This window comes from Hyperoodon ampullatus (assembly GCF_949752795.1).
Source record: "Hyperoodon ampullatus genome assembly, chromosome: 7".
NCBI lineage: Eukaryota > Metazoa > Chordata > Mammalia > Artiodactyla > Ziphiidae > Hyperoodon > Hyperoodon ampullatus.
Window position 1 is genome coordinate 95263814 of NC_136920.1, and position 13572 is coordinate 95277385.

A 13572-nucleotide genomic window follows, 5' to 3' on the forward strand; every position below is an offset into this window, starting at 1 on the left:
TGAGTATGATTTAAATGCTGTCTATATCCCCCCTGACTCTCAAATGTATTTACGTCTTCAGCTCAGGCTTATCTTCTGAACTCCAGACTTACAACAGTGATCAACTTGATGTAACCACCCTGATGTCTCACACATTCTAAACACAAAACTGCTCAAACCTGCTGCTCCTACACAGGCTTCCCCTCCTCATTCATCCAGTTATTCAAACCAAAAACCTCAGAGTCATTATTTTCTCCTCCTGCATCTAGTCAGGACCGTTGACGTGTTGATTCTGCCTCCAAGCTATATCATCAAATCAGGCTGCTTCTTTCCATTTCTACTGCCACCTGGATTCTGCAGTCACCTCCCTACAGGCCTTCCTGCTTCCATGTTTCCCCCTTCCAAGCCACTTTCAATGAGTGGCTAAGCATCATTTTAAAAATAAAAGGGAGTTGGACTTCCCTGGTGGCACAGTGCTTAAGAATCCGCTTGCCAATGCAGGGGACATCACTTCCGGAGAAGAGCTAGCTGTTGTTTTCCAGACCTGGAAAAAAGACCCCGTGCTAACGTCTCCTGTGAGAAGTCTTCCCCAGTTCCTCTCACGCTAATTGCCCTCTTCTCTGTGCTTCCAGAGAACAAGGAATCTGCCTGTTAGGGAAGTTACTAGTGACAAGTCCCAGCAAACAGAGCATTCTTACTACCTAATGGGCCTCCTGCTAGGCTCTGGGGTTTGGACATGAACGGGACTTATTCCATTGTATTGTCCTCACTGGTTGCCAAGGTCACTGAGGGTGAGCGCCTCTGGGACAGGGACTATATCGTATACGTTGCTTGGTTTGGTGGTTTTCTACTTCATCAGCCTTAACACCCTAGGAATGGAGCAAATACTCTGTAAGACCGTCTTTACCACCCTGAAATGAACCTTACTGATAAAATAACCTACCTACACGTACAATTAAAAAAAAATCAAACTGTAATGCTCTAACGGTAATACAACAGAAAAATAAAGGGAGAGAAATGTATAAAAATGTATTCTAATGGATAAACTATATATATATTCTTTTTTATAAATTTATTTATTTATTTTTGGCTGTGTCGGGTCTTCGCTGCTGCACGTGGCTCTGGTTGCATCGAGCGGGGGCTACTCTTCGTTGCGGTGCGTGGGCTTCTCATTGAGGTGGCTTCTCTTGTTGCGGAGCACAGGCTTTAGGCATGCAGGCTTCAGTAGTTGTGGCACACGGGCTTCAGTAGTTGTGGCTCGTGGGCTATAGTGTGCAGGCTCAGTAGTTGTGGCACACGGGCTTAGTTGCTCCGTGGCATGTGGGATCTTCCCAGACCAGGGCTCAAACCCATGTCCCCTGCACTGGCAGGTGGATTCTTAACCACTGCGCCACCAGGGAAGTCCAATAAACTATATTTGAAAATATGAGACAGTTAAAAATTTGTAGATACTTATTGTGAATAGCTTAAAGAGATGTCATTCAAATGATTATTGAAAATACCTTTTTAAAAATGGATATAGAGCTATTCTGATTTTTTAATTTATTAATTAATTCATTTGCACCAGGTCTTAGTTGTGGCTCGCCGGCTCCTTAGTTGCGGCAGGCATGTGGGATCTAGTTCCCTAACCAGGGATCGAACCCGGGCCCCCTGCATTGGGAGTGCAGAGTCTTAACCACTGTGCCACCAGGGCAGTCCTGAAAATACTTTTTTCTGTATATTGGCTACCTTGAAATAGCTAAATATTTGTTTATACATGTAGAATCCCAATGATTACAACAAATACAAACAGACCAATACAGGCATGTGGTATTGGTGAGTTAAATACCAGAGCAGCTTTGCTGTCAGTGAAGTGATTTTCCGAAATGGCAAACAACTCTCAGAAAACTTCCAAACTAAAAAAAGTAGAGTCTTCCTTCACTTTACATAAGAGTTGCACTCCTGGAAAATTCAGTATATAATAAAACAACACAACAAATACTTTCTGCTTAGGTGTAAAGCCGGGTTGGGTTCTTGGCTCAGCTCAGTCTCAATGGCCTTCGGTATGAGGCTCAGCTCTTTAAAGTGAGACACTGCCTCCTGCACTGACACTTGACACTCCTGGGCCTGCCAATCCCCCACATCCTTGCGGCAACCATAGGGCCAGTGAGAGCCCCTGGCCTAGAGCTGCTTTTGGTGCATATTCCAGAATGAATGCAAAGCTGGAGTGGGTAGAGCAGAGGTGGTTGTGGTGATGGACAGGTGACCAGGGCGAGACTGCATGCCTGTTACCAAAAACGTGCCAACCAAGCAGATGAACCGGGGCCTTTCTTCAAAGGTAAAGATTTTGGTCAGATAGGGCATGGGCCATGCTTTTCAGGAATACCATGTTTCAGAGACTAGGGAGGAGGCAGTCTGATTTTATAGTGCTATAGACTGCAAGGGATTAAGGGCTGAATAAGTGGACAGAAATGAAGGCAACTCCTTAAATAGCTATCACACTCAACTACCAGAGAAGAAAGTACCTACTCCTTAAGGCCTCTATATGGATTAAACCTGCAAATGCACTTAGAATGATGTCTGGTCCAACTGTAAGCACTCAATGTTAATATGCCAGGCACAGGACTACACACTTTCCATTGTCCTATTTAGTTCCCAAATCAAATCTGTGTGTACTTTTTCTGTTTTGTTTTGTTTTTTTGCGGTACGCGGGCCTCTCACTGCTGTGGCCTCTCCCGTTGCGGAGCACAGGCTCCGGACGTGCAGGCTCAGCGGCCACGGCTCACGGGCCCAGCCGCTCCGCGGCATGTGGGATCTTCCCGGACCGGGGCACGAACCCGTGTCCCCTGCATCGGCCGGCGGACTCTCAACCACTGCGCCACCAGGGAAGCCCAGTGTGTACTTTTATTATCCCCAATTTGCATGCAAAAGAAACTGAAGTTTAGAAATGTTAAGAAAACTGTGCTAAAGAAGATACAGTGAGAGATGACAGGTGATCTGCTGAGCGGGAGCAGAGTGGGGAGTCAGAGATGGAGCGAGGTCCTGGCTCCCACTGAGAGCTGCCACGTGCTGAAAGTAAATCCAGGCCATTACTAGCCCACCAGCATCCTGGAGGAAGGAGGCGGGTCCTAACTAGACATCACAAGAAGCAAAGAAACAGCTACCATTTATTTAGAACCGGGAGCCAGGTTTGGTATGAAGCACCCTACTCCATCCCCCGCCATCTCCATGCTGGTACAGTACTAAGAAAGGGCCATCAGGGACTTCCCTGGCGGTCCAGTGGTTAAGACTCCACGCTTCCACTGCAGGGGGTGCGGGTTCAATCCCTGGTAGGGGAACTAAGATCCCACATGCCATGCTGTGTGTCCAAAAATTAAAAAAATTAATTTAAAAAAAGAAAGAGCCATCATCAACTCATTTTCCTGATCAAGACACTCAAGCTTAAAGAGAAAGTGGCTGCCTGAGGCAGGTTCTTCTAGAACGAGGATGCAGGAGCAGCAAGCAGCTACATCAGAGCTGAGAGCCGGTGCCCTTCTTGAGACTCACGCACCAGCCACTGCTACCTCTGGGGAGTAGTGATGCCCAGTCCCCTGGGACAGTGTCTGAGGCTGGAGCCATGTTTCTGTACAGGCCTGTTGTGGGGTGAGGGAAGAGCAGGAGAGGGAATGAGAAGGGTCATCTCAGCCCTGTGGGAAAGCCAGCAGGAACTTCAAGCACTGTGGGAATGTCCATGGCATCCCGACACAGCTCTGAATCTCGTTCCTTCCTTACTTGTCCCCCTGGCTTCTCCCTATCCCTCAGGTCTGAGGCTGGCAGCTGGCCTTGCCCTGGACACGGTCTACTGCAACCAAGGAAGCCACAGCAGCCCAGCTGTGATCTGCAGCCTCTAAGGACAAGTGCTCTGGTTTCTACTGAAACCGGAAGTATGGAAGGGCCATGCCTCTCAGCTCTGAGTTCCCACCCCTCACCCCCAATGCTTAAATGGGGGAAATGAGACTTAAGTCTGGCTACTCCTTTTGTCAAGAAATTCTTGCCTTTCACCTTTCTCACTGCTCCTTCGTGGCCTCCTATAAGGGTCTTTCCTTCAACTGTTCCATAGATGATGTGTTTCCCTAGGCCTCTCCTCACTGTCCCCAGCTGATTACATCCACTCTTATGAGTGGCTGGTGATTTGGGGGGGCCTTTTGCGGGCCTGGCTGCTTTATGCTAGCATCTCCCAAGAAAAATGGGACCCTAAGGAGGGTTGAGTGTTTTCTTCCTTTGAAGAAAGAAGAGTATGGGCTCCCTTTGCTGTGCACCAGGCAACTTGCCCACCCATCAGCTCTGAGGGCATCCCATTTCCAACCTCAGAGCTCGCCTCCGCCCCCAACCCTGCCCCATCCTCAGACCACGCACACACCAGGGTGCTGCAGATAACTTTAATAAGGCATGGGCTGACAGATGGTTTGTGGAACTAAAGGTCGAAGAGGGAGGGCATCACATCTGTAAGGAAAGAAGTCAAAGGGATCTATGTGTCATTTGCGGACGCTGTTCCCTAAGCCTGGAAAGCTCTCTCACGGCAAACGATCTACTTTTCCTCTCTCAAGGCCCAAGTGCCACCTGGTCTCCAGGAGAAGAAAAAGCCCCCTTTGCGGAGAACCTCTTATACCATGCTTCTCACACTGTGTGGTTACCATTTCCCCAGGCTGCGGGGCTGTGAGTAGGGCCAGCTGCACCTTAGCTGTTTCTCCATCAACTCCCAGCACCTCAGGTTCCGTGCTTGTGCGTGGGGGGGCCCCTGAGGCAGGCACCACCCCAGGGTCTCAGAACACTGCTGTCCTCTCCCCTTCCTACAGTAGGTGCCACCCCCTCCCCCCCGTGTGACCCTGGCTCCTTCCCTGCACACTCGGCCTTGGGTCAGGATCTTCAGGGCCCCTCCCCTCAGCCCCACGTGTGACGAGGCCTCACACCTGGCTGGCTCATGCACTGTTGGATAGTTTCCAGCTTAGTGGAGGCCAAGGCGCGGGCCTCCTCTGCAAAGCGGCGGTGTCCCTCGTCGGTCAACTTCCAGAGGCAGGATCGGGGCCGTGTGCTGGCGCCACCCTGCATGCTGACCGGCACTTTCTCAAAGCTGTCTCGGAAACAGAGATTGTGACGCACGGTATTCTTCCAGCCTTCAGGAGCCGTCCGGAAAAAGGGGAAATGTTGTCTGCAGATAGGGAGGAATGGTAAGGAGAGGTGTGGTCTCTCTGGGAGATGCCTTACCCTGGAGAATGTTCTCCCCCGGGGCCAGGAGCCTCAGCCCTTCTCTCACGTCGGAGAAGGGCAAGCTGGCCCACGGCGCACTCTGCCGCCTAAGCATGTGTCAGACCTCCACCTGGTGCAGTGCTTGTGCAGAGCCTCACCTTATAGACCCAGTTCACTGCCCCCACTCCCTGGCTCGCTTTCCTCCCTCCCTCCGAGGGCTCAGGAGTTTGACTTGCAACAGGAACTCAGGCCAACAAGGTCCTGTCAGAGGAATCCTGGTCAAGGAGGACGCCTCTTGAGGATTAATACTTTGCGACTCTTCTGATATCGAGGGAAAAGGTCCGAGAAACTCGTCATACTCATGGGTACCCGACTCTCAAAGCTCAATGTAAATCCCTTCTCAGCCCGGCTTCCCCGGGTCCTTGGGGAACAGGCTGTGCCAGGCAGTTCAGTCCAAAGGGAAAGCATGTGAGAAACTGTTGGGGAAACCAGATTTTATACTGGGTGTTCTTGAGAGGGAAGATGGGAGAATTTATGACCCGGGTGATTTTATATGTTAAGGAACTAAGGTATAAAACGGTTGGAGTTTCTTAGATGTGGAAGGGGGTGGGGTGGCTATCTTCCTGTCTATGTGAGGTGTGGACACACAGCCGGGGGCAACCCAGAACCAGTGCCTGGGAAAGGAGAAGTATCCTCTCAGACCCAGATGGGGGAACTGAAGCAGCAGCTCAGCGCCTGGAAGGTATCTGAGCAGGGCCCTGCCCCCTCCCTTCACCCTCCTCACAGGGCCCCCGGCACGTACCGAGTGAAACTGTAGATCTGTTGCACGTTGAGGCCACAGGGGGAACTGTTTCTTAATGCCAGTGCAATTAGGTGGAAGTAATTGAGAGGGGGCCGGGACCACAGCCCCCCCTCCTGGCTGTTGGCTTGCCGAAGCCTCCGACTCTGGAGGGGGGCCCTTTTGTGAGGGGACCGGAGAGCCACAGAGGAGCTGTCATCCTGGTCCTCAGCCTCCTCCTCTTCTGTGAGCTAGAGGAGCACAGAGTAGGAACTGGTCCTGACTCCACGGCCTCTACTCCAGGGGTGCAGTGGCAGGAAGGGGTGGTGGTCTAGGGCCACCATCTGGGCTTCTCCCCAACCCAGGGGCACAGCTAATTTCCGAACCCATTAACCCTTCGTGAACCCTAAGAAAACAGAACTCTCTGCTGCATCATCCCTGTGCCCACCCTGCCTACATCCCAAGTCCAACCCACAGCCCAGAAATCCCTACCTCCCAGTTGCCGGGGGAAGAGGCAAACCGCTTCCGAGGGGGATACTGGTCTCCAGAAAGTGATGGCGACTCCACCACTGTGGCCTGTGGGCATTTGGCAAAGTCATCTTCTTTTGGGGGTGGCTGAGGAGAAGGGACTATGCTTGTCAGATTCTTCCCCTTACTGGGTTCTGGGACCTCCAGCTTTCCAGGAGGGAACACGATGTTGGGGTCTACCCACATCCACAGGTTGGGCTCGAAATCTGGACCTGTGCAGAGAAAAAAGAGATTGCGGGCCATAGGTCATGGGCTTTGGATGTCCCGCCCAAGCCACAGGGCCGTGTCAGAGAACTCACTCCCATCCACTCACCATCTTTGTCAGGGTTGGGATTTTTTTCCAGAGGTAGTTTTGGTGGCTCAACTATTCGGAGTTTATATCTGGCAACTAGCAAAAAGAAAAGAAGAGAGAGTCAAAACATCCTAGGATTTTCATTTTGGCCCCTTGAAGCTTCCCTGGGAGATGGCTATGGGCCCTGCCTGGGAAGTTATGATGCCATATTCTACTGGTTTCCCCTTACCTCTCTGACCTTTTCATTCTCCTCTGCATTATTCTCTTCTCACCCCACAGTACGGCCCCTAAACCATCTCATTAATGCCTGTTACTTTAGTCAGTCACCATCTATAAATTCAAGGCTTACAAATCTTTATCTCTAGCCCAGACTTCTCTGCTAGCCCGTAACTAGAACTGCCCATGGGATAGCCCACAGGCATTTTGAACAAAACTCAACTCCATTTTCCTGCTCTTGCTCCTGCATTCCTTGTTTCAGCATATGGCACCATCTAACCAGCTGTCCAGGCTACATACTTGGAAGTCATTCCTTTTTTTTTTTTTTTCTCCATTTTTTAATTGAAGTATAGTTGATTTACAATGTGTTCATTTCAGGTGTACAGCCAAGTGATTCAGTTTTATACACACACACGCACACACACAAGCATATATATACACAGATTCTTTTTCAGATTCTTTTCCATTGTAGGTTATTACAAGGTATTGAACATAGTTCCCTGTGCTCTACAGTAGGCCCTTGTTGGTTATCTATTTTATACATAGCAGTGTGTATCTGTTAACCCCAAGCTCCTGATTTATCCCTCCCCCACTTTCCCTTCTGGTAACCATAAGTTTGTTTTCTGTGTCCGTGAGTGGAAATCATTCTTGACTCCTCTTTCCCGTACAGCCACACCCAATCAATCACCAAGTTCTACCATCCTAGTCCAAGCCTGTAACCTAAAAGGTCTGTTTTATCTTCTTTTCTTTAACTTACCGTATTGCAGTTTGAGTGATCTTCCCAAAATGTTAATCCAATCATGCCACCCTTCAGTGTAAAACCTTTGGCCTTTAGGCCAAATCTAAATACCTGAGATAGTCTACAAGGCCCTGGCCCCTCATCAGTGTTGAGTCATTCCTCCCAGGCTCTCCACCCATCTCCAACAGACCACATCTAGATCCTCTGCCTTCCCTTAAGCTGTTCCCTTTGCTGGAAACACTCTTCCCTCTACCTGCTTGCCTAGTTAATTGCTACTCACCCATCAGGTCTCTGTTTAAACATCTTTCTAAAGAAGGCCTTCTCTGACTACCTGTCCAAACACTCCCGTAGCACACATTTTATTGTAACTACCTGCTTAGTGTCTATCTCCAGGTCTGTCTCCTTCACTGCCTGGCATATGGGAGGAGCTCAACTTAACTGGATGAATGAATACATGGTGGGCTCAGAGTAAATCAGGTACATATTAGAGCTAGCTGCTCGACAGAAAGCTGGCTTTTGTCCCCCTCATTGTTCCCATGAGTGTCATCATATTACAGATGAATCTAGGTTTTTGTCTGGAAAATGATGATATACTTATTAGAGAACTCGGTAATTAGAAAGGATGCCCATTACATCATTAATGTTCAACACAGTATTCTAAAAAGGAAAAAGTAGTAAGAGATATAAGAAAGAAAAAGGCAAAACTATAATTATTTACAGAAAAAAACATAGACTAAAAGAAAACCATACAAAATCGATATATAAATTATTAGAACCAATAAGAGTCCAGCAAGTTTGCTGGATATAAGACCAACATACTAATCACCACTGTTCCTCTATACCAGCATTAAGAAACTGGAAAATAAAAAAAATTTTTTTTCAGAAAGGTGCTGTTCACAATAGCAACCAAAGTTATAATGTATCTAGGGGTTAACTCATCAAAGAATGGACCTTTATGTGAAAAAGATGTACCTACTACTTAAGGACCTAAAAGACTTCAATAAACAAAGACATATAATACATACTATAAAGATGCCAATTATCCTCAAATTAACCTATACATTTAATGCAGATATTATAACACATAAAGATTGAAAGGTTCTGCACAGTAAAACTCACAAGGGGAAAAAAATCAATAGATAATAAACCAGAAAAAAAAATCATTTCCAGAACTCTCAATTCTCTGATAGACAGCTCCTACAAATCAAAAAATAAAAGGCTAAGACAAATCTATACATGGGTAAGATACGAATCAGTATTCAGAAGGAGGGGCTACCTGAAGATGCTCAGCCTTACTAGTAATAGGAACACAATAAAAGAATGATATAATACTTTACATCAAACTGACAAGAATTATAAAAAGAGGTAATACCAAGTGTTGGCAAAGATGCAGTGAAATAGGATCCTTTCTTACATCTGAATAGCAACTGGTGCTGGTGACGAATAATCAGGCAGCACTACAATTTACTGTCTAATCCTGGGTGTGTCTATTGAAGTTAATAGAAGAATTTATATACTAATTTTCATTGCTACCATCATCTACCAAATTCTCGGCCACTCCCCCTCATTTAGAGGAATTTAGTTCCTGGCTCACTGTCACTAGCGCTACTCCTGCCTTAAATCTTGGCTGTTTCAATAGATACATAGATGATTATCCTAATAACCTGGCCTCTAGTTTCTTGAACTCTTCTCCCAAAATTCTGCCTTCCATCCTAATGTAGACAGTCCTCACTGTCATAACCTAAACCAATAACTGCAACCTCTCCATAACCTCATTTTTGCACCAGGTAAAAATGCACCACCTCCTCTTTCCAGCCATCTCTTTTGATACCAACTGATAACCCCAATCCACTGATCTATGGCTTTGGAGCACTTGTTTGGTAGAGCTGGATTTAATCAGGGTTGTGGTTTGGCCAAGCAAGTGTTCCAAAGCCATAGAGAGCCAAAGGAGTCAATGGTGTATGCAAGAGAGTGAGCCTGTTTGGGGGATTCCAGGTTAGTTACAGAGAGGACATCCTCTCTAACTCTGCTCTTTGAGAGCCGGGAAAGGGTGATGGGATCAACAGATGGGTGATCTCAGTGGGATCAAAGGATAGTGCCTCTGTCCATCTCCCTCCCCTGCTCTCTCTGACACACGTGGCCCCACACCTCCTCAAGGACAGTGTCTGAAATTTATTTTGGCCTCTGGAGGCTTGTGGGATCTTAGTTTCCTAACCAGGGAGCAGTGAAAGCACCAAGTCCTAATCATTGGACGGCCAGGGAATTCCTGTCTCCTCTCTTTTCTGTTATAAATTTCTGTCTCTGGACCATTATCATCATTCAAATATGCTGTTAATTCTCTCATCTTATTAAAAACAAGAACTTCTTTTGTCCCCACTTTCTGTGCCAGGCCACTACTCCATATTTTTGCTTTCCTTTGAGGAAGAACTCGAAAGAATTGCCTATACTTTGTCTCCACTTCCTCTCCCTTCCACACTTAAACCCTTGCCAATCAGTCTTTCTTCTCCACCACTCCACCAAAACCACTATGATCAAGGCTGCAGTCCACCAAAACCATATAATCAAGGCTCTGCTTTGCTAAATCCAATAGTCAGCCCACCTCTGACCTGACCTCTCACGGCAGTGTTCCTGTCCTGTGACCACTCCTTCTTTGAAACACTTTCTTCACTTGGTTTCCAGGAAACCACAATACCAGTTTTGATTCTTAATGGTCATTTCCTCAGTTTTTTTTTTTTTTTTTTTTTTGGTTTATCTCCTCTCCAATCTCTTTAGAATGGAATGCCCCCCAGGGCTCATCCTTGGTTCTTCTCTATTCTCACCCCTTAAATGCCAGGCATGTACCAAAGACTCTCAAAATTTATATCTGCATACCTCTGTCCAGAATTGCAGACTTCTGTATCCACCAGCTTACTCAACATTTCTACTTGGATATCTAAAAAATATCTCAAACTCCGCATGTTCAGAACAGAACTCCTGATTTTCCTCCCTAAATATCCTATCAGGAGCTTACCCCATCTCACTACAAGACAACTCCATCCTTGCACTTGATCAGCCAAAAACTCTGGAGGAGTCATCCTCTCATCTCTCTTTTTTACACCACACATCCAATCCATCAAGCGAATCCACCTGGTTCTACCTTCTCACCACATCCTCTGCCACCACCCTGGTGGTGCAGTCTGCCATCAGCTCTTGTCTGGATTACTACAGTAGCCTCCTAACTAGTCTCCTGGCTTCCCAGTCGCTCTACATTTACAATGTACCCTCAACCCAGCAGCCACAGTGATCTTTTCAGACTATAGATCATTCAGGATCGGCTACATAATTTGCAGGGCCCAGTGCAAAAGGAAAATGTGGGCCTCCTTGTTCAAAAATTATTAAAAATCTTAAGACAGTGACAGCAGGACGTTAAACCAAGTATAGGCACACTATGCAATGGCACAGGTCACTCACTAAGCTGGCGATCATGTTACTCCTCTGTTCCAAACCTTTCAACCATGCTGCATCTTACTTGGAGTCAACCCTAACGCCCTCAAAGGGGAAGACGGCTCTTCCTGATCTCCGCTCCACGACCCACACCCTCTGAACTCTCCTCTTTATTTACTTTGATCCAGCTTCACTGGCCTCTTTACCGGTTCCTCCAGGCATATTCCTGAGGGTTTCTACACTGGCTATTTATTCTGCCTGGGAAGCTTTTCCTCTAAGTATCCTCTGGCTCACTATCTCACCTCCTTCAACTCTGCTCTGCTCATATACTATGTTCCCAATGAAGACCAACCCTATTTAAAACTGTAGCTGCCACCACCTCCCAGCCCCCATTCCTGAGCCCTCTTACCATGTCCTTTTCCCCCCATCTCAGTTATCACCTTATAACATACTATGTATCTATCTATCTATCTATCTATTTATTTTTATGTGGATTGCCTGTGTGGCCCCAGTAGAATGTCAGCTCCATGAAGACTTGTCTGTTTTGTTCATGATGTATCACATGAGTGTCCAGAACAGTGCCTGGCAAATTGGAGGTGCTCAATAAATATTTCTTGAATCAGTGAAGATACAAGAATGTTCGTCAGCATTACTTATGGTGGCAAAGAGTTCCAATGGAGTTTTGTCTCCATCAGTAAGGAGAATTAAAATGCAAAAAGTAATGTATGCAGATGGTAGAATACCACACAGCAATCAGAAATGATGAACCAGGGCTTCCCTGGTGGCGCAGTGGTTGGGAGTCCGCCTGCCGATGCAGGGGACACGGGTTCGTGCCCCGGTCCGGGAAGATCCCACATGCCGCGGAGCGGCTGGGCCCATGAGCCATGGCCGCTGAGCCTGCGCGTCCAGAGCCTGTGCTCTGCAGCGGGAGAGGCCACAACAGTGAGAGGCCCGTGTACCGCAAAAAAAAAAAAAAAAGAAAAGAAATGATGAACCAGATTTGCACTTAGCAACTGAAATAACTCTCAAAAACAATTTGAATGAGGGGAAAAAAAAGCAATGAGTTTATGTAAATTAAGGTCACCTATAAAAGCAAAATAATGCTAAACAGTTTTCAAAGATACACCTACCTATCTAAAGACATTAAATGGATTAGGGTAGATACTTGAGAGTGTGGGAGGTGACAAAAGTGGGTGGGGATTGAATGAGTTAATCCAAGTACTTTGCCCAAACAGATGGCAATCATGTACCATGAATGTAGGAGGTGATTACCTCAAATCTCAACACTTGAGGACCAAACAAAAAAAAGTTTTTAAAAGACAGCGGTCAACTATCCATTCAGCAAATATTGAGCACCTCTAGATGTCAGACAATGTATTAAGAGGTGGGGATACAGCCATGAACAAAACCGATTTTAAAAAGATTTTAAGAGAAAGATGAACGAACACGTAGTGTGCCCTGATGGCGTAGGCGCCACGGAGAAAAGGCCGAGAAGAGGCCTAGAAAGTTCTGGGATTTAGCCGGGGCGGATGGGGTAGGATTGAAAGGCCGTATTCAGGCAGGACCGCTGCCCTCCCTGGGCTTTCCATCGAGGCGGGGACTCCATTGCCCCTCGGAAAAAGTGGGGGCGGGGTGGGAGCGCCGGGGCTCAGCAAAGGGGGCGCGGGGCCCCGAACGCAACATAGTCACGGGGCTCACGGGGGCAAGTGGCGAGCAAGTCAAAGGCTGGGGAGCTTCCGGCCCGGCGCGCCCACGAGCCTCCGACCCTCCGCGGCGCGCCCATCCCCCACGACCCCCCTCTCAGACACTCACGGTTTTGTTCCGCTAAGGGCAGGTGCGTAGTGGTGAAGGCCAGAAAACACTCGTTCCCCATGTCCCAGTCCAGCAATCCCGGGACCTGGCCATGGAGGCTGGCCCAGAAGTCTAGGTGCTGGAGCTTCAGGTCCACGATTAGCTAGAGGAGGGAGAGCCGGCACAGGGTGGGAAAGTCTGGAGAGAATGAGGGTGAGGCCTAGGAGGCACTTCCTCAAATACCCGCGCTCTGATTGACTTAGGTCGGAGCCCGCTCAGGTGTGCCCAGTCCTGCTGACACCCTTGCTCTCGAGCCTCCACGGAGTGCTCCTTGCCACGTCTTTCTGCAAGCCCCCCCCCCCCACTTTAATTTGGGAACCTTGGGGGTCCAGAAGGGAGGTACCCCAGGCCCTCTTTCCCCTCTACATTTGCACCAAGCTCTTCTTTTATTTAGTAAATCAGTCTACCATTGAAGAATGATCCCGTGGTGGTATTAATAGCTACTTTCTGGAAGTTTGGAAGATTTCATGGTTTATCCAAGATTACATCTGTAAATATATGGTGGAGATAGGATTAAATGGTGATTTTTTTATTATTTTATTTTTTTGAATGGTGATATTT

General features: G+C 47.6%; 1 protein-coding gene across 1 annotated transcript; it reads right to left on the minus strand.

Moving 5' to 3' along the window:
- Positions 1–4411: 4411 nt before the first annotated feature.
- Positions 4412–13033, minus strand: FOXR1 (forkhead box R1; the record flags this gene model as incomplete). The annotated part of the gene is made up of 6 exons (XM_079708394.1): positions 4412–4440; positions 4908–5146; positions 5987–6213; positions 6455–6702; positions 6804–6878; positions 12973–13033. 6 exons carry the CDS (start codon positions 13031–13033, stop codon positions 4412–4414), a joined length of 879 nt encoding a protein of 292 aa, XP_079564520.1.
- Positions 13034–13572: the final 539 nt, after the last annotated feature.